A 23,681-nucleotide genomic window follows, 5' to 3' on the forward strand; every position below is an offset into this window, starting at 1 on the left:
TTTTAATATGGTCACCTGTCACATAAAAATGACATCACTGTGTTTATTTTCATATGCATTTGTTGATTGCTCGCAAGAAGTATGATCAGTTGGTTATCTGAAGGACTGCAGATCGTATATTTTATGGGCGTTAAAATTATTTTAAAAATTTCTAACTTGTAAATTTTATAATGAAATATACAAGTAAATTTTTATTCCTGTGTTTCGTTTGTGTAACATTAGAAGTTCAGGCTTCCGAAGATGAGGGAACAAATACAAATTTAAAACAAAAACTTCAAATAGGTATAAAAAAGCGTGTTGAGAATTGTAAAGTAAAATCTAAAAAAGGGGACTTGCTTCACATGCACTACGTAGTAAGTAATACAAATTGTTATGCAATCCTCTTAGTTATATTATTTAAGTTCCTTAAAACTTATATTTATTCTAGTGTAATTTCCAAAAAGTATCCATCAGACTTACGAAAGATTATTTGATACTCTATGGAATATGATTTACGCTAGCATAAGTTTTGTGTGGAAACTGTTAGTTAAAGAACTTGCAGTGTCTTCAAATCCGTTTGACCAAAACACATTAAAGCCTCCTAACCTCTATGTTACCGTGATCAATGCCTGTGTGACTGTGACAGACACAAAATTTGATTTGGTTAAACCTTTTAAATTTCCTTGATATTGTACCAATTGCTTTTATGAGATTTTTAAGCCAGAAACTTCAATATAAAAAAAACATACTCTTCTGTCATAGACCGATGGTTGAATATGAATGTGTTACTGGTATAGGGCATTGGTCCTACATACACTACTTCTATGTGAAACACATGCAATAGTGCACCATGGTGATTGTACTCGCAGGGTACACTGGAGGACAACACTGAGTTCGACAGCAGCTACGGGAGGAACCAGCCGCTCACCTTCACGCTGGGATCCGGCCAGGTCATCCGTGGCTGGGACAAAGGCCTCGTGGGGTGCGTACGGGCAGCTCTATAGAGTCCGCTCAGTAGTGTAGCACTCTTGGAGCATGGGTAGCACCGCCAAAATGATGGCCGTTGTTTCTTTTAAGAGGGACCATAGGCATGTGGAATAGGTGTGGGGGATCTGGAGCACCCAAAGAAAATCCACATCTGACAGCAATATCTGTTGTGTCTACCCCCAGAAAAGAATCTTGATCCAAGAACTAAACCCTGGATAACACACCCAAAACTCTACACAATATGTAAGAGAGTTGTACAAGCTACTCTTAAATGAAAGAAAATATTTAATTGTAAGTTTTGAAATCTGTGTGTTGCAATTATAAATAAATAATTGCTCTGTTTCTTTGGTCTTATTCAGGTGGTCTATAGGCCAGTTAGCATACAGCATTTAGCAGGAATGCCAAACTCTGTTGTCAAATGAGAAGTGTAAAATCATTATTTCATTTCAATTATAACCGGTTATCATTAGCAGGTAGCCAGCAATACCTACATTTAACTATTAATGTTGCATTTATAAATACAACTATTTTACTTGCTTATTTTCAAATTAAAAAATATTTTAAGTTTGGGGGCCATAATTTTTTTTTTTATTTGATGCTGTTGTATTCGTCTGTAACATTACTTGTCCAATATCTTATTATCTTTGTGCAAACTTGTTTACTCCACAAAAAAGATCTGATGTATGCCTCTCAAATTTATTTTACACAAGTGGCATTGCCATGAGCTGGTGTACTCCCGTTTCCGTCACCAATACATTCCAATCCCTCTGCTTCATTCTTGTCTCCCCTCATAATCTCTGATAAGAACCTTTACAGGGACGTCGGAACAGGGGAGGGCAGCAGGGGCGAGTCGCCCCTGTGCTGTTAAGCATGGGGGGGGGGGGGGGGGGGGGGGGCGAGAGTAGCATTTCGCCCCCCTCCTTTTCCCAGAATAAAGGTTTGGTCCTAGTAGTATTTTTCTCAACCAGTAGTTACAAACGTTGATCACATTGGTTAGAAAATCAAATTTATGATTTTGAGTAAACTGTAAAATGATTGCAAATTCCTAGATGTTATTTTATTTAAATTGTACTACATCTACTGTCAGAGTAGTATTTAATACATAATACGTCATCAAATTCTTGGAATGGTACCTATATTTTGGTTCGGAAACTAATTAAATAGCACAATTTTGCATTTAAAATTCCAAATTTTTCCGGGGGAGGGCCCGGACCCCCCCGCTCTAGGACTCGGGTGTGATACATCTTTTCGCCCCCCCCCCCCCCCCCCCCCCCCCCCACTCATGAAAACGTTCCGACGCCCCTGAACCTTTATGTTGATGAAACAAGCCTTAGTTCATTACAGACTTCAAACACGAATTAAGGTCCACTAAGTAATGTCGTGGCAGACACGACAGGTGTAAGAGCTCGCTCGCAGCCAGGCGTGTGGTGTGCGGTGTGCGCGCAGGATGTGTGAGGGGGAGAAGAGGAAGCTGGTGATCGCGCCGGAGCTGGGCTACGGCAAGCGGGGCGCCCCGCCCAAGATCCCACCGGACGCCACTCTCGTCTTCGAAGTGGAGCTCATCAAGATAGAGCGCAAGTCGGACGAGCTCTGAGACTCGTCTCACCACCTCCAATAAACCCTGTTATTTGAAACCTCGAGAGATTTGCCTGGTTATTTGCACCTCTGTCCAGAATATGTTTGTTTATTGATGTAAGATGCTACAACAGTTGATAATCAAAGGTCTATTCAAATTGAGTTGCACATGCAATACCATTGCTCAAACTACTCACTGCGTAGAAAATGTATTATTACAGCTATGCTTGTTAAAGCTGACTGTTTTTATTTGCCTTTTTATATTTCTTTCCATACCACAGAAACTCTTGTAATTGTTGAAGTCATTGTTCAATACTACAAATTATCATTCACTGAAAACCTTAAGCAACATTTGGTCATGGACTTGAACTTTTCAGTTTATAAAGTGACCCAAATATGACAAAAAATAAATTTCAATTTGAAAGTACAGTCCTGCATATTTACTTTTTGTGTTTATCCATTTACTATCTTGCCAGTTAGTGCATGTGTTTTGAATTTTGTAATATATGTATCTAGGTGTGGTGATTTGTGCATTACGTATTTTTTTTGAAGGGCATACACGAACTACATAACCCAAACGTGAATTTTAAATTTGAGGATTTCAAAATAAACTACAACAAAGTAAACATTTAAAATCTTTTTGCATATAAACAGAATTGTTGTTATTGTGTAAAATTAACATATTTACATAAAAATTATTTACACATTGAAATATCAGGGTAGGTCACGCAAGGAAAACAGGAAGAGGAGGATGTGAAAAAAATATGTACACGAGTTCTAATACTATAATTTTCTATCACAAGTAACTAATACAAAAATTTAAAGCATTTTAAAAGTTTATTACAAATCTTCAACCAACATTATTAAGTGTAGTTACATCACAGAAACCTTAAGTTCGGACTCGACATTAACTACTTTGTACTGTGCTGTTTTTAAATGGATTTCTTCCCACAGTTATTTGAAAATATATACTTACTTATAAGTTGTAATGAACTTAAGCTGTACACAAGAACTAACCCACAGATAATACGTAAAATTAACAATGGTTACTTCATTGAAATAGATAATAAAATAATAAAAAATACAGTAATGAACGAGGTGGGAGTTCAAACCACTCAGTGATGCAAGAGACAAGATCGTCACACTTGCATACTCTGTGCATGCAAGTTTAGCAACTGGCTCTGTGCAAATATCCTAGATATTACGTAGCTGCCAAAAGTACGTTATAGTTCCACGACAATGCACACAGTCCACCCTTTAATACCAGCTAACCAATACAATTTTATGACTGCTGAGCAAACGTTACACAATTTGAAAGTTTGACAGGTATTATACCCCAACTTGGATTTGACTATCTCTTGCTATAATTCCTATTTTGAAATATCCACCTGAATTACTAACACTATGACACATAAATCAACTTTTTGCAATGTTTTATTTTAAAACTTTTATCACGAGATATTAATTAACAGACTCCCAACATCCAACTGCAGAGGCAATAACTCATTGCACTCAAAACAATTCGGTTGAAATAATAGTTACACCAAACATAAATGTTGACTTAAAGATGCTATAAATTAATTAATACATTTTTACTGCAAGCTATTGCTTTTTTTTTATAAGAACCATAATGTTAAAATTAAAATACTGACTTAAATGAGAAGTAAGAATTGTTTTGCTGATTTTCTGAACTGTGACTGCACCACTGCTGGTGGACCAAACAGCGAGTGGCACACTATATTTTTGGAAATGTTACACATGTTGCAAATTAATCACAAAGGTTAAAACAGTGCACATCAAATCATTTCCCTGTGGCACAAAAACATTTTTTAACAATTTTACATCTTTTTCTTTCTTCATTTTGTAAAAAAGTAAAAAAAGAAATTAACAAAAAAACATCCTGTAGATTTAGTCATACCTCAGTCTATGTCCAGTTCATTCCTCATTGCTGAATTTTAGGTCACCCTGGCCAAGCATTCTTGTGTGGTTATAAATGACTGTGACTTTAAGGCAATATTTCATGACTTTTCCCCGCTTTCCTTGGAACAACCCCACCTCTTGCTGCATTGAGAAGCAGCTTACTGAAGATAAAGAGTCAAGTGAATGTGGAATATGTTGAAACACTGCTAACACAGTTCATGACACCGATGGCAGTTGTGACAAGTCTTCTCGTCCAACACTGTAGAGAGCAGACGGCAGACACTAGTGCTGAAGAGACGGTGTGCGGGCCACTATCATCCGTACGCGAAGCCTACCACCCGAGCAGCCGCAGACCAAAGCGACCACTCGCGGCCAGGAGAGCAAACAGGCCCAGGTACCCAAAACTGCCTCTCATCCTGTTCTTGGGATCTGCAACAACCACCAACAGCAGATGTGTGTGAGAAAGAAGTGATGTAAAAAATAATGAGAGTGTGAAAGAAAAGAGAAGTGAGAGAGATCAAGAGAAAGATACGAGATGAATGAGACAGTGAAAGAAGAGGTGTGTGAGATAAAAGAGAGAGAGAGAGAGGGAAGAGATGAGAAAGTGAGAGAATGAGAAAGGAGATGTATGTAAGAGATTGAGAGAAAGAGAAGATATGTGAGGGAGATTGAGAGAAGGAGAAGAGATGTGAGAGTGAAGAAAAAGGTTAAAGCGACAGGACAGGACTGGGACATGTCACCCAAGAATGGGAGCACTCGCGAGCGCACTGAAGATGAATGAATATTGAATAATTAAAAAGCAGGTAGAGTGACACAATGATATTGCAGATGGTACGATAATGGGCAGAGAGGCGCTCACCGCCGGTATAGTAGCCCTGGGCGTAGGCGATGCGGCCTAGCAGCCATACTGCCCCTCCCACCGCAGACACCACCGGCCACTCCAGGCCTCCCAGCAGCAGCAGTGCTAGGAACTGCGGGTAGTTCTCGAGCCTGCAACACCCAGCCACCACTAGCCACTGATCCTGTCTGTCCAGGCTACTTACCGACCCACAAGGCAGCGACATATCAAGGAGACCAGCAAAAATACCTGTTAGTCATAATTTCTCAACATATCAACGTAGTCACCTAGTTGAATTAATGCTCTACGTACGGTACTGCATTTCTCTGTCTGCAATGAACAATATTTAAACCGAAAACAATTATTACATACACACAAAACAATTCAAAGGAAGTTCTTGCCTCTAATTGCTGTAGGACAGAAAATATATATTACTTTTAAAACAAATCTTTCATTGTTGTGATAATTAGTTTCAACATTTCACTCGGACACAATTGGCCACACTTATTTTCCAAACGATATCGCAGGCCGATATCACACTATATCACACTGACACACTTCATAAGTCACTGCTTCACAGGCAAGTAAGGTTGTTTGAAACATGAATAACTACAAGCTTCTGAAGGTGAAATTTATCAAAACTGGAAGATGAATTACAGTGTCACAGACCTACAGAGCTTTTGAATTCAGCACCAATGGTTAAACTGGATACTCTGGTAGTAAACTTTCATAGTAAATGGATGGAACTCAAGTCTGCAGAAATTACCGTAATATTATGACTGGTGCAATTTGAAATTCATTTTGTGGCAGCTGGTGTATTTAATATAATACTGCAGCTAAAGTAAGACTGTTAATACTCGATGAGCAATGCATTTTGTTTAAGACTTTTCTTGTGGTGTTACGTTTCCTGTTGACTGTAAATTCAAGGTGAAGAATGTATAAATTTTTTTTTTATGGAACTGCTCATGGTTTAATTTTTTGAATGTGCACATAGTAAACTGAGCAAGCAAGTAGATAAACAGACATTAACATTTGCAATGATTGATAATGACCAAATTAACAGTAGAGCATGTTAACTATTCAGCACAAAAAAATATTATAGAACAGTGTGAAGAATCAGAGCAAGATTTAAGGTACAGCAGCTGTAGCGTAGGGAGTCCTGGGTCATTATCAGTGAGATAGTGCCAGACTAAGTCCAGTCAATACCTGATAAAATGATAACAGCAGGCGATAGGACACTAGTTACGCCACAGTGCACTGTCAGGTCTCTAACACGTGGTCTTGACAACAGCTGCCGGCTTGGTAGCTCTACGTTCACAGGACACATGACCAGCCGAGTCACTCAGTACGCTCTTACGTCTTCCCACAAATACAATCCACTGCTGCTCAGTGCTAGACAGTCTTCGAGGGCAGAACATGGTGCTTACACAACCAACCACTTTTCACATTCATCCTTCCTGTGCTCATTCATCTGTTCTTCAGGCGACTTTCCATGCGATGGTGTCAGTAGTGAATAATACTGTTCCTCGTGAATCATTTTTCCATTTTGTACTGCCATTTTATTTTCCCCAAAACAAAAAAAATATATGCAGATTTCCAACTGCTGAAGAGTTAGAACCTTCCTCTGTACCCTGCAGCAGTTTTTATCAACCTATCACCTGGGACTGGTAGTGTTGCGGCCATCACGGAGGTCTCATAGTCGTAAACAATCACAATCAGTCGTCAACATTTAAGCGCACTTATGCTATTTCATATTTTCATGGAAAATCATAACGTAAAATATTATGGATTGAAACAAGATTTAAACATTATACAATAATTTATAATGTGGTTATTATGTTTTTTTTTGTCTTTATAGGCGTAGGAGCAATAATTATGATACAAAATAGTTAGAACAGAAAAAAATAATGCAGCAATTGACTCCAAGTGCCCCTCTACTTTACACAGCAAAGAAAACCTGAAAATTAAAAAAATATTAAATGAAATTTAATCAAGGGTGTAAGTGAATTTTTCTTGCTAGTTGTATTCAACAGGCCAACAGTTACTGTGGCCAGGGCGGGGCCGGCTACCCAGCACTCGGCAGCCAGTCATCTGGGCCACAGCGCGGGACGTGCGAGGGAGAGTGTCGGCGGGGAACTCACGTGTTCTGGTGGGCGCGCTGCACGCAGTTGAAGAGAGTGTTGTCCGGGCTGTACATGTTGGGGTACGGGACCCCGAACTTCTTGCGCGCCATCCCCACCTGCAAGCACAGAGCCCGCCCTGAGGCACTCTCCGCGCACCGCCACGCACACCTTGTCAGCTCGTTGCCATCACGACCTTGCCCTATATGCTCTCGCATACAGCCACCGGTAGGGCAAATGACTGATCTGTTCAGTAAACCTGCTGTTTTCTACACTCTCTCACTTTGGAGAAAACTGCATTATTTTTGGGCCGAAAAAAATTATTAAATAATACTCCCTATAATCTAGTTATGATTATCTACTTGCAATTAATTTTAATAGTGATTTCATAATGCCTCAGAGGATTTACTGGCTCTATGGATATAAATTGTAATCAAAAATTGCTAAATGTTTTGAAAATACATATATATTTTTATTTTTTACTAATGGCCAGTTGCATCATTAGAGTTCAAGCGTGATCTTGTTTCATAAACTGCTTTGATCACGATTCAATCACATTTTCTGTTGAACCGTTGTGTTTTGAGCGCTCTATGAAGATCATTTGGAACTCCAAGGTGAACAAGCAGCCCTGGCAGTTCATGACAATCATCTTGGATCGACACAGCAAGAGCAAATATGTCCTGGATTTTCAAAACAACTTTATGCAGGTTATTAATTTAATGAAGTGTAAATATTAGAGAATTATTTACAAAATTTCAGCTTCTTCTAGTGTTACATCCTTTTACCACTAATGTTTTTAAGTATCTGAAATGCTCATTTTAGTTGAATGCTTTCATAAAGCTTTATATTTCATCAAATTTTCTTTCCATATTAAATTGAAGCTTTTTTTTTTTAACAATACCTGTTCATATATCAGTCTTCTTTGGTTTCTGATAACTTTTAAAAACCAATGTGTTTTTTTTTTCTGTCATTTTTAAAATTCAAAAGAGATGAGGCAGTGGACGAAAGAGCTGCACTCTTATTACTACTGCATCAAACATTTGCTGGGAGTGTAAAAATTCATTGTAACTACTTCATGTCATTCCAGCCCACCAACAGAAATGCACCACCCAAGATTTCTTAGACACAATTAACATCAGATGCTACAGATTGAAAATGTACAAACTTCGGTTCACACAAGCAATGATCCTGTAGTCCCAATAAGTAACGGCACAACATTTAGGGGGAATGATCCAAAGAGGATTCTTCGGCTAAGATCAATGGATCGCAGATCAAAGAGCAGAATGGTGCAACTGGCCATACATTAGTGATCCAAAATTCCCAAAATTCTGGTGTATTTCTAAAATGAAAAACACATTACCCATATAACTACAGCACTGACACATTCAGATGCTTCAGACTGGAGGGTCGTAGGTCACGGGCTTGCCTCCCAGCCGGGTCAAAATGATTCACTTTGGTTTAGGACCGGTTGCTGTGCAGTCCTTCGCCACTGTACTGCGGACGGCAGCAGACTCTCTGCCACTAACAGTGCCCCTACCCGAACCACCACGCTCAGAACCTAGCAATAATAACGCCCCATGAACAGCATACACTGCTATTCTCGTAACGACACTTGCTGTGCACGCCCTCCCGGGACTGCACACAAGGTCTCTGAACAAGAGGTCTTGCGAGCACGCACCTTCACCCCCTTCCACATGAGGACGAAGGTGGAACCGACGGCCACGAGCACCACGTAGCCGTACGAGGACGGCACTGTCAGCGTCACGCTGCTCCTGCAACACACAGACAGCGCGGCTAGACACCCGCATGCACGTACAAGGTACCCATACAACAGGTAATATCCAGGGGAAAAAGAAATGAATATCCACTTTTTTACTTCCTGACATTGGGCATCACTCTGGACATCTGGACTTCACTCTGATTTAAGTGTATAGTGTGTAAAAAATATGTTTTCCAATTTTTTTTCTTGCCACTTTAAAAAGCCTGCTCTCTGTCCGGAGCATTTTTTTTTCGGAAATACCGCCCAAGTAAATATTTACCTTCATTAAACCCGGCGGAGATAAGAAATTCCAAATACTTTAGGAGATCGAATTTTTTTAATTTTCATAGTTGGGCGATAATTGTTAAAAAAAATTTAAAAATTCCGAAAATACTTTTGTTCTATGCTCTTTAACTTCCTCTTTTCATTAAACCCAAGAAATTCCAAATACTTTTCCTAAATAATAACCTTTCATTTCTTATTTGGGGAGGGGGGGGGGGGAACCCTATTCTGGTGAGGTCAGGGCAGGAGTGGAATAGGATTGAGGGGAAAGATACTGGATATGAGAAGAGAAAAGGACTTGAAGAGCCTTCAAAAATTGAGTGAGTAGGGCGGAAACCTAATCGCAACTGTCACAATCAATCACTCATTACCAATAAAAATCAAGCACGTTTCACCGACTTACATTTTAATGCTGACAGAATGACGGATCCCAACTTGTGCTTCGTTAAAACTCCAAGAATACACAGAGCCAAACCGAATTATTTTCGATTTTATACCGGCTTTTCACCAAAGATTATCCACTAACTTTTTTTTTCACAATGACAAACAGAATTAAATTCCAATAGTCATCGTGATCTCATATTTTCTTGTTTACCCACCAATCAGGAGCAAAGCCAGAACAATTACGAGCTTGCAAAAATTTTATTTAGTGCAGTACTTTTTCCAAAAGTTTTTTGATTGACTTATTTTATTTAAATTTTCAATTCGATGCTCAAATTTGACTCTATATCAGTATAGTAAAATCCTTGGAAATTTTATTTGATTAAACAATTAACTTAATGATTTATATAATAATTCGGATATCCTTGGCCGTGGTTATTACTACGGTACTGAAGGCCATCAACAAAATAAAAAGAGGGAGACATAACCTACATGATCTTACAAATGAATGTGTTACGATAATACACAGTAGATTTGTTTGACTGGTTACATTCTAGTAGTATTAGGCGGCATGGCACTGCGCCGAGCTGGCAGGAGCGGCATGGCGGTCGGCGTGAGACGGTACTGCGACCCCGCCGGCGGCGAGGGGCGCAGTCCGGGGAGACAGCGCGTGCCGCTGTCGCAGCGCGAGGGCGAGTGGCGCAGCAACCTGGGGATGTTCGCGCCGGAGACGCCGCGCCGCACGGTGCTGCGGATGCTCCAGGTGCCGTTGGACTGGAGCCCGGGCAGTCTGGGCCGCTGGTGGCGCCGCAACCAGGCCGAGGCGCTCGTCCAAGACCAGAGGTGCGGCCCCGAACCCCACAACCACAGCCATCTCATGTGTCATTACTCATTTCTTCGTTCCTTGCATTTCTGTGGAGGGTGGAGGATATAAGCACTTTGGCCACTGTTTGCTTTTCAAATTCTTTCCTTTCGTTGGTGGGATAGATCCGGGTGGTTATATAACCGTGTGTACCAATCGGGGATTTGTAAAAGTAGTTTCCTTACAATCTCACAATTTACACCAGACAGCTCAAACACTTTCGCAAGAATAATGAAATTGTTTTAAATTCAATGCCAACATTATGACAGCCTATTCTCTTCTCCAAACTTTTTTTTTTATTATTATAATTATAGACCATGACTCGTGCCTATGTTATTAGCGTAGAAGTTTTCAGTATGTACTTTCTAACATATTTGATCCAGCACATGTGCTATTAGTTCATTTCCGTTGCAAGTTGTCACTGCAGCTCCTCAAGTCACTCTCTTAGGATGCATAGTAATTTTTTTTACATGCTATTCAGATTTAGACCCACCAACTTAACCCTTTCAGTCCCACTTTAACTTAACTATTTTTTTTTATATTTAGTTAGTAATAATCTCAAGCACTAATTATAATTTGTATTAATATATAATTTTTACATTATATCATAAAAGCTATAACCTTTAATTTTTTTTTGCCCTAAAGAATGATTTTGATTAGAATGTAGGTTACACATAGAACTAAAATCATTCAAACTTTAACTAATCTATTTTTCATCATCATGATATAAACTGTCCACTTCAGTTGACTAATATTCTGAAGGGGTCAACTTCCTGACACAGCATTCACCTTCCAACATTTCATGTCTGAAAACAGATCAGAGTGGCCGAGGGAAGCACACAAGGTGTGTATCTAAATTTTACTTTTATACACAATTCCACGAAAGACTTGCCCCGGGTGGACGTAATGGTTAATGCGTTACTCTGCGGGACGCCTTAAATGGCACTGTTGCGTGACAATATTGTGTGTCAAGTTCATCGAAAGCCGAAACCGAAAGGTTTTAGACAATCATTTCTGGTTCCGCTGCACAGCCAAGAGTTCTTGGGTAGCGATATTTTGCGTTAACAATTACAGTGTGTATGCCTCGTTTTACCTGTACAGTGCAGACAAGCCGTTGTTTCTGGAGCGCTCGTACTTGATTTTTGCCAGAACTTGATGGACTTCAATGATACTCGCAGGTACATACCTGAGAGACACCAGATCCTGGGCAGCAACCTGGCGACTGCGCACTTCGTGGTGGCTCGCGGCGGCGCGGTGCGGTTCCGCGGCAGCGAGGAGTGGGTGCGCAAGGAGGAGGGGACGGACGACTACGACCTGCCGCGCAAGTACGTGCCCGACCTGGTGCTGGAGGCGGTGGACGCCTCCGGCACGGGCCTGCGCTACGAGGGGCTCGACAACTTCACCAACCTGCGGCACCTGCGCCGGCTCAGCCTGGCGGGCAGCCCCCTGGTGGACGAGTGGTTCCTGGACCGCGTGGGCGGCCTGATGGGCCACACGCTGCACCACCTCGACGTCAGCGGCTGCAGCGGCGTGAACGAGCGCGGCCTGTGCGCGCTCTACCGGGCGGTCGCGCTGCGCACGCTGAAGGTGGGGGGCCCCGCCGCGGAGAGCCCCAAGTTCCAGCTGGCGTGCCTTATGCTGGAGGAGGCTCTCCCGGGCCTACGCGTCGAGGGGGTCACGTACCTCGCGCTGCCCGACCTCCCGGCATCACCACCCTCCGTCGCCAGGTCTTAGTGCTCGGATTCATAGACAGTGTTGCTTGCAGAAGTTAGATTAATTAAACGATTGTACAAAAATTATAATAGAGTCAAGAGAAGCTGTATATACTTTCAAAATGTTACTTGTATTTATTAATTAAATATGCATTTTAGCAATATGACATGTAACTATTATACATCGTGTAATGCTTTGGAAAATTAGTTGATTTTTTTTTTAAAATTCTAAATTGAACCTATCTCAAAAGTAAAAAAGGTTGAGTTACCCGAAATTTTAAATGTGTCTGAATGTGAGGCATTGTGTAATCTATTCAAGAAGATTGCAAATGTAAGTTATAATACATATGTGAATGGACGAAGAGAACAAAATTAAATGCAAGGAAAAAAAAAGAGAAAAAGATAATAAGAGAAATAAAGAGAAGAGAGAGAAAAAGGATGATGAGAAAAATAAAGATAAAAAGTGAAACAAAGAAAAAAAAGTGCCTGTAACTGAGTAGACGTGATAGAAGTGAAAGTTCTTTGGCAATTCAAACCTCGACTCTTTAAGTATATCATAAGGGATAATCAGTATAGAGAGAGAAAGAATGCAATTCTCTAAATAAATAAACATAAATTAATAAAATTATTACTCACTTCAAAACAATATGCTCAGGCAACCAATGGTTATAGATCAATCGATAATAATTAATTAACAATTAATATTACTACATGTTGAAATACACCATTAAGAAAAAGGTGTTACTGTTTATTCAAACAAATCTGCTATTTGGAACATGCCAAATCTCTGAACGAAATAAGAAATTCATAACAGGTAGCTGTATCTTCTCAACAACACACTCTACGCTGCTGATTGAACAAGGAGGAACGTGTGTTGGTAGCAAATATAAAATTCAAGATACAGCCGAGTGTCTAGGATACCTACATGCATTTTCTGAAACAAGCATGTGTGTGCACTGACTTTTTTTTTCTTTTTGGTGGATGAATTATTGCACAAACAGAATGAAAACGAGCCTAGCAACAGACTTAGCATATTGCTCTCTTTAGCTTTCTTTGATCAAGTACGTATTCTCTGTCCTTTCAGAACGTTTCATTAAAACTTGGCCTTGAAATTTCTCTTTTATCATGCCCAAAGAAGTTTCACTTCAAAAGAAAACTACAGCAATAAAAAGATGAAAATAGAGAGAGAGAGTAAAAAGGTGCAAAAAAGACCGAAAATGGAAAGAAAAAGAGAGAAGAAAAGTAAGAGAGATATATTTAATATATATTAAATATTTCTTCAGCAATATTATTTAATTGCTGGTGTACTTTATGCTTCCAAAAGAAAATTAAAAATTTTGTAATCAATACCTGAGAAAAACCTAAAACTGCAGTACTGTTACACTGCACCAACTGTAGAGGTCACATATCTGACAACTTCACTGTCCTCTTATTTCTGTATAAAACAGAACCGTGTGGATTGATCAACTATTTAACACCAGTGAATGACAGTGTGGCACTCCTTACAAAGAGGTACCTGAGGCAGAACACCCCTCCCATCACCATCTGCCTGGCCAATGGGTGTTCAGGTGTTTTAGTTAAATGTATGAGTATTAAGGTTTTTTATATTTAATTTGGGTTTTTAGACATCAAAGTGATGTCTATCATAAATACCAATATGGCTACAGTATATTGCCATTATTTTACAATAAAATAATTTTTCTTTTAACTTACAAGCTGTTCCGCATTGTTTTAACACTTTTAGCAAGCATATATCTTTATTCGAAGCAATGTTTTCCAACCTTTCTAAACAATATCTGTAGTTTTTACTTGACGTCTGGCATGAGAGCACCCAACTGAAGAAAGTGTGCCTCCAGATGATAGCAGGGTAAGCGGGCAAGAGGGATGTAGTTGTAGGAACATGTTTGCAAACAAAATGACGTAACAAGAATAAGAGACCAAGGATTTTCTGGACCTTTTATTTTTTTCAGTTAGAGTTTGCTCCACTGATTGTCTGCGCGTGACGCGGCAGTTCATGCTCGCAAACCACGCTCGAGTCGAGAAAATTTAAAGTGCAACTTGTTATGAAAACACAAGATGCCTATTAAAACAATGTTCTAGTCAATAAATATACACATCTTTTTTTTACTTTGCTAAGACACTTTTAAAAACTTTCTACAAATGTTTTAATATCTTGATTTGGTACTATGATCACCAACAGGAAAATTCAAACACAAAAAAAAAAAAAACACCAGTTTTTTTTAACACTGTTACATTCAGCAAATCTTTAAGATTTTACACTGATTTGGGAAAGAATTACATGCTAAATTTAAAAAAAAAAACGTAATTCACAAAGTTTATAGAACTTAAAGGGCGGAAGAGTCTTGCAGAATATCCTGTTAGCGTGACCAGCAAGTGAACAATAACGTCGCCTGCTAAAGTTCAGCACCAAGCACACATTGCACACGTAGATTGCAGCGGACCGCTCGAAACATTTAAGTTGAAAACCCTGCCTTCCTACAGCTTCAAACTCACTTCATCAGCAAGTTTTGGAAGAAAAAGTATTATCACAATTGCACAACTCCAAAAAAAATAATTCCAAAACAAGATAACTGCAAAGATTGTTAACGAGAGCATAAATAAAGTCGATATACACAACTGCCAACGAACTCGGTCAAGGCTGAACAAACGAAACAACACAAAGACAGTGCGAGGTGGCAAACGCCATCCAACAACTTTACAACTCGTGAAGACAACATTATTTATATATATATATATATTTCTTATACATGTGTGTATGAATTAACAATATATTTACATGAGAGGTTCCAAAGCTCGAAGCTAACATCAAAAACAAACTAGTGAACTGTGGCAACAGAGCAGCAAACAACTCTCTTTACAATACAAAATAAAACATTTATTATATTACACTCCAATATCATTTATGTTTTACAAATTTTTACACTATCAGGTGTGAAAATGTTGGAACGTTCTGGCCAGTCTTGGAGAAATTTGCACGGTACATTAAACCAGTACTGCATTGCTTCCTCTGTACTTTGCTGACTGTGTTTCACTTACAATGTGTGTGTGTACACTTGCCTGAAAAACCAGCAGCTCTTCAAAATTACCATGTAATTTTTGACAATCTTATTGTGACATACCTTTCAAAATATGTTAGTATATATTTGATTAACAATACTTTTGTAAACAAGCCTAAAGTTCCCATTAAATGTCTACAAATTACTATTGATAGAAGAACAGTCCACTGAAAATATGAATGAATATATAACATTTTAGAGATTCAAATTTACTAATAAATGCTGTCCAAAATTTTCCATCTACCTACCTAAGAGTTTGGGATGATAAAGTTGTGCATCTAAAACAATCCAAATAATCCAAAACTATTTTTTTATAACTTTCATATCAATCCATGCTTTGAAATATATCTTGGACATAGTGTGAGGAGATACTAATTATTGACAAGTCTAAACACAACTGCACAATTAGCTGATTTTTTTCAAACGAGTGCCACCTTGAGGTAACTGATATTAACATATGTACAACTTCCTAACACACGGCCAACGCGCAGTTCCTACGCCTCCTGTGTGACAATCTGTTCGGAACATGCTGGCTGCAAGGGGGTGGATGCTGGCGAAAGGCTGTGTGCTCCGAGCTAGGACACGGCATCTGTGTCTTGCACCCCTCCAACCACCGTGACAGCGCTTCACGACCGAGCTACTGCAGGAAAGATGTAGAAACAAAGGCTGACGCGGCACAAGCTGGGATCAGCTGAGCTTGTCTGACATGGATGATGACCAAAAACTGACAAGGTAGACTTTCACCCAAGTACTTTAAGTGTTTTTTTTTTCTGAAAAAAAGGCAACACTCGTAACCCACGAAACAGAGCAGTTTTAGAGCCTACATCCCGTACCCGCCATTTACCCTAAAGTCGACCACACACACTCATCCCTACATTGCAAGACAAACACACAAGTTCACAAGGCATTTCACATCATGCATGATTGTTAAAGGCTGTCTATCTGGAAGTCCACAGGTGGCTGATCTCTCCTACACTGGAAAGCAAAATAAGACTATCATCAATACCAGAATGATGACTTCTTTTAAACTGCTGTTCAGTGTGTTTTAGTTACACAAGAATGTTGGATTACTCCATCAAATCATGCAAAATTGAATTTCACAAAGTTAAAGTTCTAAAACCAGCTACCTAAAAATAAAAACAGAATAGTCCCGCTAATCCAAACCCCACTAATCCGAAAGTCTGGCTAATCCAAATGAGTTTAGGGTGAAAAATATTTTTAAAAAAAAGGTACAAAAATTTTTATTTTAAAAATTATTTTTGTTAATTGGACCCAATTATTAACATATTTAGTGGTTGTGAGCTTTTCAAACTGTCAAATGCTGTTTTACGTGATAACTTAATGCTTACAGGGATGTGTTCTACTGCATGCTATTGCATTACGCCAATTCGGCTGATCCCAAAAGGTCTCAGCCCGAATCAGTTTGGATTACTGGGACTCCACTGCATGCTTAACAAGAGTGTCATCAAACAATGGATGTCCGCAAGATTCCATGGTAGAAGAAATTGTATGAAACAAACTTGAGGGGGAGAAAATGTAAATTTAAAAAGCCGGTATTTCGGAAAATTTTTGCACACATACTCAGCCTTAAAACATGACAAATCACTAATATCTACCAAACTCGAGAGCACACAGAAATTCAGCAAGCTATCACCAGAGATCGACAACATGACGTGGCCAGAACGCACACACAACTAACACTACGTACATTTATTGCATGACTTATTGCACCATTGATTTGTTTCCTGTCCAGGAAACGTTGTGCCGAGTTTGCAAACACTTACTAATGTTCTGCACTGCGCTGAGTGAAATGCGAGGAAACATCATACTTCATACTAAAAAAAAAAAAAAACTGTTTTTTAAGAGAGACAGATCTTTTCAACAAAAAATTAAACAGATGGGTTGTTAACATACAACTCACCAAACACCTTTGATCATAGCTAGAGACAAGATTATACGATGAATTACGATAAAACCAAAATAACACCATAAAACATGTCAACATACCATATGACACCAGAATTCAAGTTAATACACCACAAGGCACAGAAATACAAACTTAACTTTAATGACAAATATGTAAGATTTTAAATATTAAATTCAATGAAAGTACTTTATTTATCATGACATTTTTATCACATTTTATGCACAAAAAAAAATTGAAATAGTTTACTTCTTTTTAATCTCGCAACTGTTATTAGTTACTCATTTTTACATTATGATGTTTATATATTTTTCAAACACAAAAATACTTGACAGATTTATTTTATTTTTTTCTGAATAGTTAGACATGCTTATTACAAATCATTAAATATATTGTTAAAGTGCAGCATGTATCAATCAAAATGACACTGTTTTGGAGAAATAAGTATCATGGCACATCTAAGTGTTATATTTGTTCAGTAATATGCTATTTTTTTAATAAAAATATTTTATGAAAAAAAATAAAACCCATTAAAACAGAAATCTTTAATTTTAAAAACAAAATTGGTCTAAAAATAAATAAAACCATAAAATCTTGTCTCTAATCACAGCTTATAAATGGCCAACTGTTTAAAATAAAATAATGCATGAATTGTAAATAGGTAACCTGTGCATAAATTATTAAGTGTATGCGTGTGAATGTGTGTGTATGCATTTGTATAAAATAAATTCACTACTAATACATGAAGAACACAGGATATTTGACTGATTGGCAGTGCTTTCTAAACACAAGTTTTTTTTTTGTAAAAAAAGTTAGAAGCTACATCAAGTTATGCACATCTCCTATTTACTGACAGCTCAATTACGACTTTTTTTTAAACACACATCACAATAACATTTATCATAAAACAATAACGGTAAAAAAAAAACAATAATGACAAACAGTTACTACACAGTGTTGAGAATGTGTGTAAAATAGGAATGGTGAGAAACAACACGTAAAAAAAAAAACCACCGCAGTATCGGCAAAGAGGCAGTGAGGCTACAGTGATCCATAACACCATTTTAGAGAAGCACGAAACCACAGCATCAGACACACAGCTCAATAAGACCGCTCTAAAGCACAAGTAAAGTTAAAAAATAGGGCTTATATCACATTTTTACGCACATAGAAGTTGAAGGGTAAAAAAAAAAACACATAAAGAAGGTAAAAAAAAAAACCTGCTAAGAAACCCTTAGATACAAATTTGGAGCTCAAGAACTGATGAGCAACTCTGGGAATTAGATACAAACTACTGACACTTTGCCTGGAGGTTAGAGTGCAATGCCCTTACTATACCATAGAAAAAGTAAAGTTGGATAAGAAAAAAGAAAGTGTACATTGTTCAGTATATGTCACCATAATTCCTCTTTTAAGCAGGAAGGAGTATACACTTATTTTCTCAACAATACCTTAAGTATTTGTAATAGAGCAAGTGAACTTTTTTCCCCTTTCAATTTGTAACCAATGAGCAATAACTAATGAGGTTGGTCCCTGTAACAACCAATCAATCAGGGATATAACTTAGACAAGAAATACTGTGAATTTTGCAGATTATGTTCAGATGCTATACAAAAAATATTATAAACACAGAATGTACTCAAATACAAGAATTAAACTTAAACTAATGTCTTGTCTTCAAACAGTTCAGTTAAAATCCAAAGAGATCAGAGTAGTATTGATAAAATTCTTAAGCTACACCTGAAGAGAGTAAAAAATTATTTATACCAAACACACACTAATCTGATTGTTTCGCTATGATCCCAGTGCACACAATTACACAGCACAGCAGATTACATAGTTTCAAATGAATAGGACTTCATCTGTAATAAATACACTCATGTAATGTTTTTCTGACAAGGCCACAGATTCTGCAGTGAAAGATGTGCCTCGCAAAATATTTACAGCTGTTTACATCTACATGAGTTAGATTAAAAGATGCAGGAAATGGTCAACATTACTTCTTTTTTTTTCAAGTTGGTAAAAATAAATGACTATTTAAGATTTAAAAACTTGGATTAAAATACAGCTGTACAATCATATGATTAGCACATATTTCCAAATTTTAAATGGAAATGATATTAAGCATGGAGATTGGAAGAATGAAAGAGAGAAAGAAAGAGAGAGGGGATTTCCTGCACAGGATGAACTTGGTAAGAACGGCAGAGCTACGGTGCCTTACTCGTGGTCTACATTAAGTGTTTAAGGTCCCACAAAATATTGTTAATATTTCATTGAATGTTCATGTTGTCACATGTGCCTTAATGCGATAATAGAAAAAATTATGGTCCCTTCCGTTCCTTACTAAGATTTAACTGTTCTTATAAGCTACGGCAGGTCATACAAAGGTGACCCAAATATGCATGAATATTCATAAGTAAACAACCAATTTTGTAGAATCAAACACTTAAAAAAAATTTTTTTTAACCAAAATGTTTTACCAGGCAAGCTAAATGTAGATAGTTCACCCAAAAACCAAAATTAATCTTTCAGTAAATGTTAACACAAGAATTTATATTAAGAAAAAAAATGCTTAAGGCTATCATATAAACATTTTCTTTTTTACCATGCTTTTATTAGCACTATAATAAAATCATACCATTCAATTTTTACCACTTTATGACATCCGAATGTGTTAAATTTTGCATACATATAAAGAACCTCTGACAATGCAATATTTTGATAACTTTAGACCTACGAGTGAAGAGGGAGTGGGTGGGGGGGTCAGAGGGTCAAAAAACGACTAATTACGAGCTATGGGAAAAACCATGCCTTTTGTGTATACTGTGGCCCCGGGTGGTTTAAATACCCCAAAATTTTGAATAATTTAAAAATCAACGCTTTTTCGATTTTGAGTGTTTCCGATCCAAAAGGTCGGGTTATGCTGGAAAATGTGCCTGGAGAAAAGAGGGGATGAGCATAAGGGCCTTAAATTTTGAAAATTTCACAAATATATAATTATTTTTTATTTAGAAAGTTTCTGATATCGGGTTATCGTAAAAAATGTACCCGGGGTTTGACTTTCTTCCACTCGGAGGTGGGAGGGGTTAACAAACCTAAATTTCAAAAATTTAAAAAAATATATATTTTTTTTATTTAGTGTCTCCGATCCAATTAGGTAATAATTATGACTTGTAATCAGTACGTGCCGGGGGAGGGGTTAAAGCCCTAAAATCTTTAATGCTTTCATAACCTACCTTTGAGGCTGATTTTAGAAAAAAACCCATGCTCGGTTAATGTGTATGTAATGTAAAGAACATCCCCGCCGAGTTTCAAGTCTGCAAGCATATACTTGAAAGATAATAAATAGCTTTTATTTTACCTAGAACTCAAAATTTAGATCAGTCTTCCTTTAAATTAGTTTTTTTTCAAAACTAAAATGTTTGTTATTTAGTTTCATATTATTTTCATAAATGGTAAGCTAAAACCATGTCATCTTAATTTTTTATTTTAATTAATTAATGTCTGGAGTTCTGTGGTAGTGCTGTAGTACTAATGTGATATGGTAATAAAAAAAAAAAGAAATTTGTAATGACAGCTGTGTCAAACATCGTGACATTTTATTTTGAGACTAAAAAGAAGAAAATAAATGTATAGTTTAAAACACTAAAAACTGGGTTTTTCAGTTATTTTTTTTACTGTAAGTTAATTACATTTTAATCTATAATCTACTTTTGAGTGAGCAAAGGTTCATGTGAAAAATTTTTTCTTTACGTGGGTGGACTGCCCCTAAACCTGGATTGTTGAAGGATATAGGTATTGTGGTTATAAGCCAGATACTTTGTAATTTGTTTAGAAGACGAACAAGACTGTATTAAAGAGTACTCCAGATCCAGACAAACAAATAAGAGAATTCAAAATGCATGGTCTTAAAAATGTTATACATACATATAGATATATATATATATATACACACACACAAATATAAATCTGTGCGTGTGTGTCTACTTATACAGTATACGCAAACGAAGCATCTTAAACACAACTAAAACAGTATGATGCATAACATCCTAACACATAATTTGTAACATTTAAAACATTATTTTCATTTAAATGATTCACAGCACTAAATTAACTATTTAGTTACTCAAACAAATACAAAAATTGTATTTTAATTTTGATTAATTTTAAATTGTATTGGTGTTCCTATTCATTTACATCCCAAACAACGAAGCAGAGAACTTAAAACCATAGATTGATTATTTGCTGTTGTTGCACAAGTTGTCTCGTAGACTATACTAGGGTGTAAGGGTAAGAATGAAGAATAAGAGGTATATTAGGATATTGGCATTGGCTTATCAGTACTAGCAAAGGCAGCTAGGTATCTGTAAGAAAGTGTTAAGATTAGTGTTAAGTCCAAACTAAACTCAAACTGCAAACTAGCTTGTCATCAGCACAGATTTTTTTTTCGTCATGAGACAATCAATTTTTTTTAAAATAAATATAAATAATAATAATAAAATAACTGAAAGTACTTATCTTCCTGGAAGGATGTACATTACTCACCCTATGTACAGTAAAAAACCCTTGATTTACTTTAGACCTGCCACCAAACCGCATTCGAGAGTAGAGCATGCACGTAGTGGTGAGAGATGAGAGACTGAACTCGGAGAGGCTGAGAGTGAGCGAAGTGAAACACGAGCGTGCGGAGAGAACCACATACCAGGCACTTCACTTGGTGCAGGCGACTAGCACTATGACCGACACTAACATGCAAAGCAAACAGATCTGTCCTCCGCACTAGCATTTCATACAAGCAGTTACCAGTCATCCAAAAAAAAAAATCCATTTGCAGTCATCAATTGCACTTAGTTTAGACATATATTTCTTGAGTGCTACAAAAATAAAACTTCTTGATTGTGGATCTACAAGGACATCGAAAAGCACAAAATTCTCTCGACAATTTTAAAAATTATGGTACAAACAGAAACTAGGTATTAATATTTACATCAACACACACAAACACACACATATATATCTTATTTAACAACATGATTATACTTGAACACAAAAATTCAACATATGTCTAAAACTTATTTATTTCAATAATTTATAGGCTTTTCATAAAATATTTACAATAACACACTAATATAAAAATAAATTTGGTTAAATATACTGATTACAATTCATAATTAATACAAGCTGTATGATGTATACATACAGAAACAAAACATCAAAATAGTATATATGTATGTATAAGTCAAAAGAAACTAAAGAAAATAAAATTGACATTCAGCTGTCAAAACAAAATATGCAATGATCAATCAGTAAAACAGTTGATAAATGATCATAAGCACAACACAAAAATTCATTAAAAAAAATATTGTTTGAAAGCACACAAATAAACTTTAGTCCACTCACTTCATTATGACTACTGTTAATACAAATGGACATAGAAATTCACACTAAATTCGATTTAATAAAATAAAATAAAAAATACTGATACGGCCACGTTCTAACAACTTACACACGTAGAATTTAAATGTACTCCTTCTAGAGACAAAAAAACAGTTGTTTCCCCAAAAATCGAACAATGTCATGGTGGCATCAGCAAACGAGCCATTGCTCAGTCACAAATATTTTTTTCCAATTACATTAATATCACATGCAATTAAATGTCCCTGCACACGACTGCTTAAGTGTTGGCAACCTTGCAGCGTGGGACTAGGGTGGAGGAGCATTCATCTCCCGCACGCACCAGTCAGGACGTAGAGAGGCGTTGGTGACACGTGGCGGCTAGCTGCTGGACGAGGCGGGAATGGTGGTAACACTGCTCCCTGACATGGGGACCAGGGAAGCAGACAGCGGCAACGTTGACGAGCCTTTAAAAAACGTTTCGTCAAGCTGTCAGCTACCACCACCACCACCACCACCACTACTCCAACCAACCACACTGCAGTACACAAGGAGGGCACAAGTCATGATAACCAATATGCAATATCTAAATCCAAACTGTGGCCACACTGTACTTCACCTTCGGCTAGAGAAATATACCATGGTTCACGGTAGGATAAAATATTATTGCATAAAGAAAAGAAAAAGAAAATTTTTTTGCATTAACAAAGTTTTAATGCCTACAATAGAATTCCCCCAATTTTCTTACTATATTCTGGCTTAAGTTTAGACTGCAGTACGGGGCAAATGGCACTCACAGTTGCCAGATTGATACTATCCGGCTTGTTAACATTAATAGTTTTTATCTTTTAATTTATATACCATCAATTAT

The 23,681-nt window shown here is 37.4% G+C and overlaps 4 protein-coding genes across 8 annotated transcripts in view; 2 read left to right on the forward strand and 2 right to left on the reverse strand.

Moving 5' to 3' along the window:
- The first annotated feature begins 20 nt into the window (after positions 1 to 20).
- LOC134537494 (peptidyl-prolyl cis-trans isomerase FKBP2) lies at positions 21 to 2,970 on the forward strand. Its single transcript, XM_063377989.1, has 3 exons — positions 21 to 353; positions 849 to 961; positions 2,413 to 2,970. Exons 1-3 carry the CDS (start codon positions 171 to 173, stop codon positions 2,558 to 2,560), a joined length of 444 nt encoding a protein of 147 aa, XP_063234059.1. The 5' UTR covers positions 21 to 170; the 3' UTR covers positions 2,561 to 2,970.
- A 338-nt stretch (positions 2,971 to 3,308) lies between these two features.
- LOC134537493 (glutathione S-transferase 3, mitochondrial-like) lies at positions 3,309 to 10,236 on the reverse strand. Its single transcript, XM_063377988.1, has 5 exons — positions 9,864 to 10,236; positions 9,098 to 9,191; positions 7,441 to 7,538; positions 5,321 to 5,451; positions 3,309 to 4,890 (listed from the first exon to the last, which is right to left on the reverse strand). Coding segments are annotated over exons 1-5 (423 nt in total). The 5' UTR covers positions 9,866 to 10,236; the 3' UTR covers positions 3,309 to 4,792.
- On the forward strand, positions 9,697 to 12,577 carry LOC134537492 (distal membrane-arm assembly complex protein 2). Of its 2 annotated transcripts, XM_063377985.1 has the most exons (3): positions 9,697 to 9,780; positions 10,399 to 10,684; positions 11,882 to 12,577. In XM_063377985.1, the coding sequence occupies exons 1-3, from the start codon at positions 9,741 to 9,743 to the stop codon at positions 12,435 to 12,437; spliced, it is 882 nt and encodes a 293-aa protein (XP_063234055.1). In that variant the 5' UTR covers positions 9,697 to 9,740; the 3' UTR covers positions 12,438 to 12,577. The 2 variants fall into 2 exon arrangements, with proteins under 2 accessions (XP_063234055.1, XP_063234057.1); XM_063377987.1 differs by lacking the exon at positions 9,697 to 9,780 and having other exon boundaries at positions 10,095 to 10,684.
- A 5,071-nt stretch (positions 12,578 to 17,648) lies between these two features.
- The window catches only part of LOC134537490 (putative transcription factor capicua), a 49,293-nt gene continuing 43,260 nt past the window's right edge, over positions 17,649 to 23,681 (reverse strand). For all 4 annotated transcript variants that reach the window (XM_063377982.1, XM_063377984.1, XM_063377983.1 and 1 more), the window contains one exon: positions 17,649 to 23,277. In XM_063377982.1, the coding sequence (XP_063234052.1) occupies positions 23,192 to 23,277 (86 nt within the window). In that variant the 3' untranslated portion in view covers positions 17,649 to 23,191. The remainder of the gene's footprint in view (positions 23,278 to 23,681) is intronic.

The sequence above is a fragment of the Bacillus rossius genome, chromosome 12 (assembly GCF_032445375.1).
Source record: "Bacillus rossius redtenbacheri isolate Brsri chromosome 12, Brsri_v3, whole genome shotgun sequence".
In the NCBI taxonomy this organism is placed as follows: domain Eukaryota; kingdom Metazoa; phylum Arthropoda; class Insecta; order Phasmatodea; family Bacillidae; genus Bacillus; species Bacillus rossius.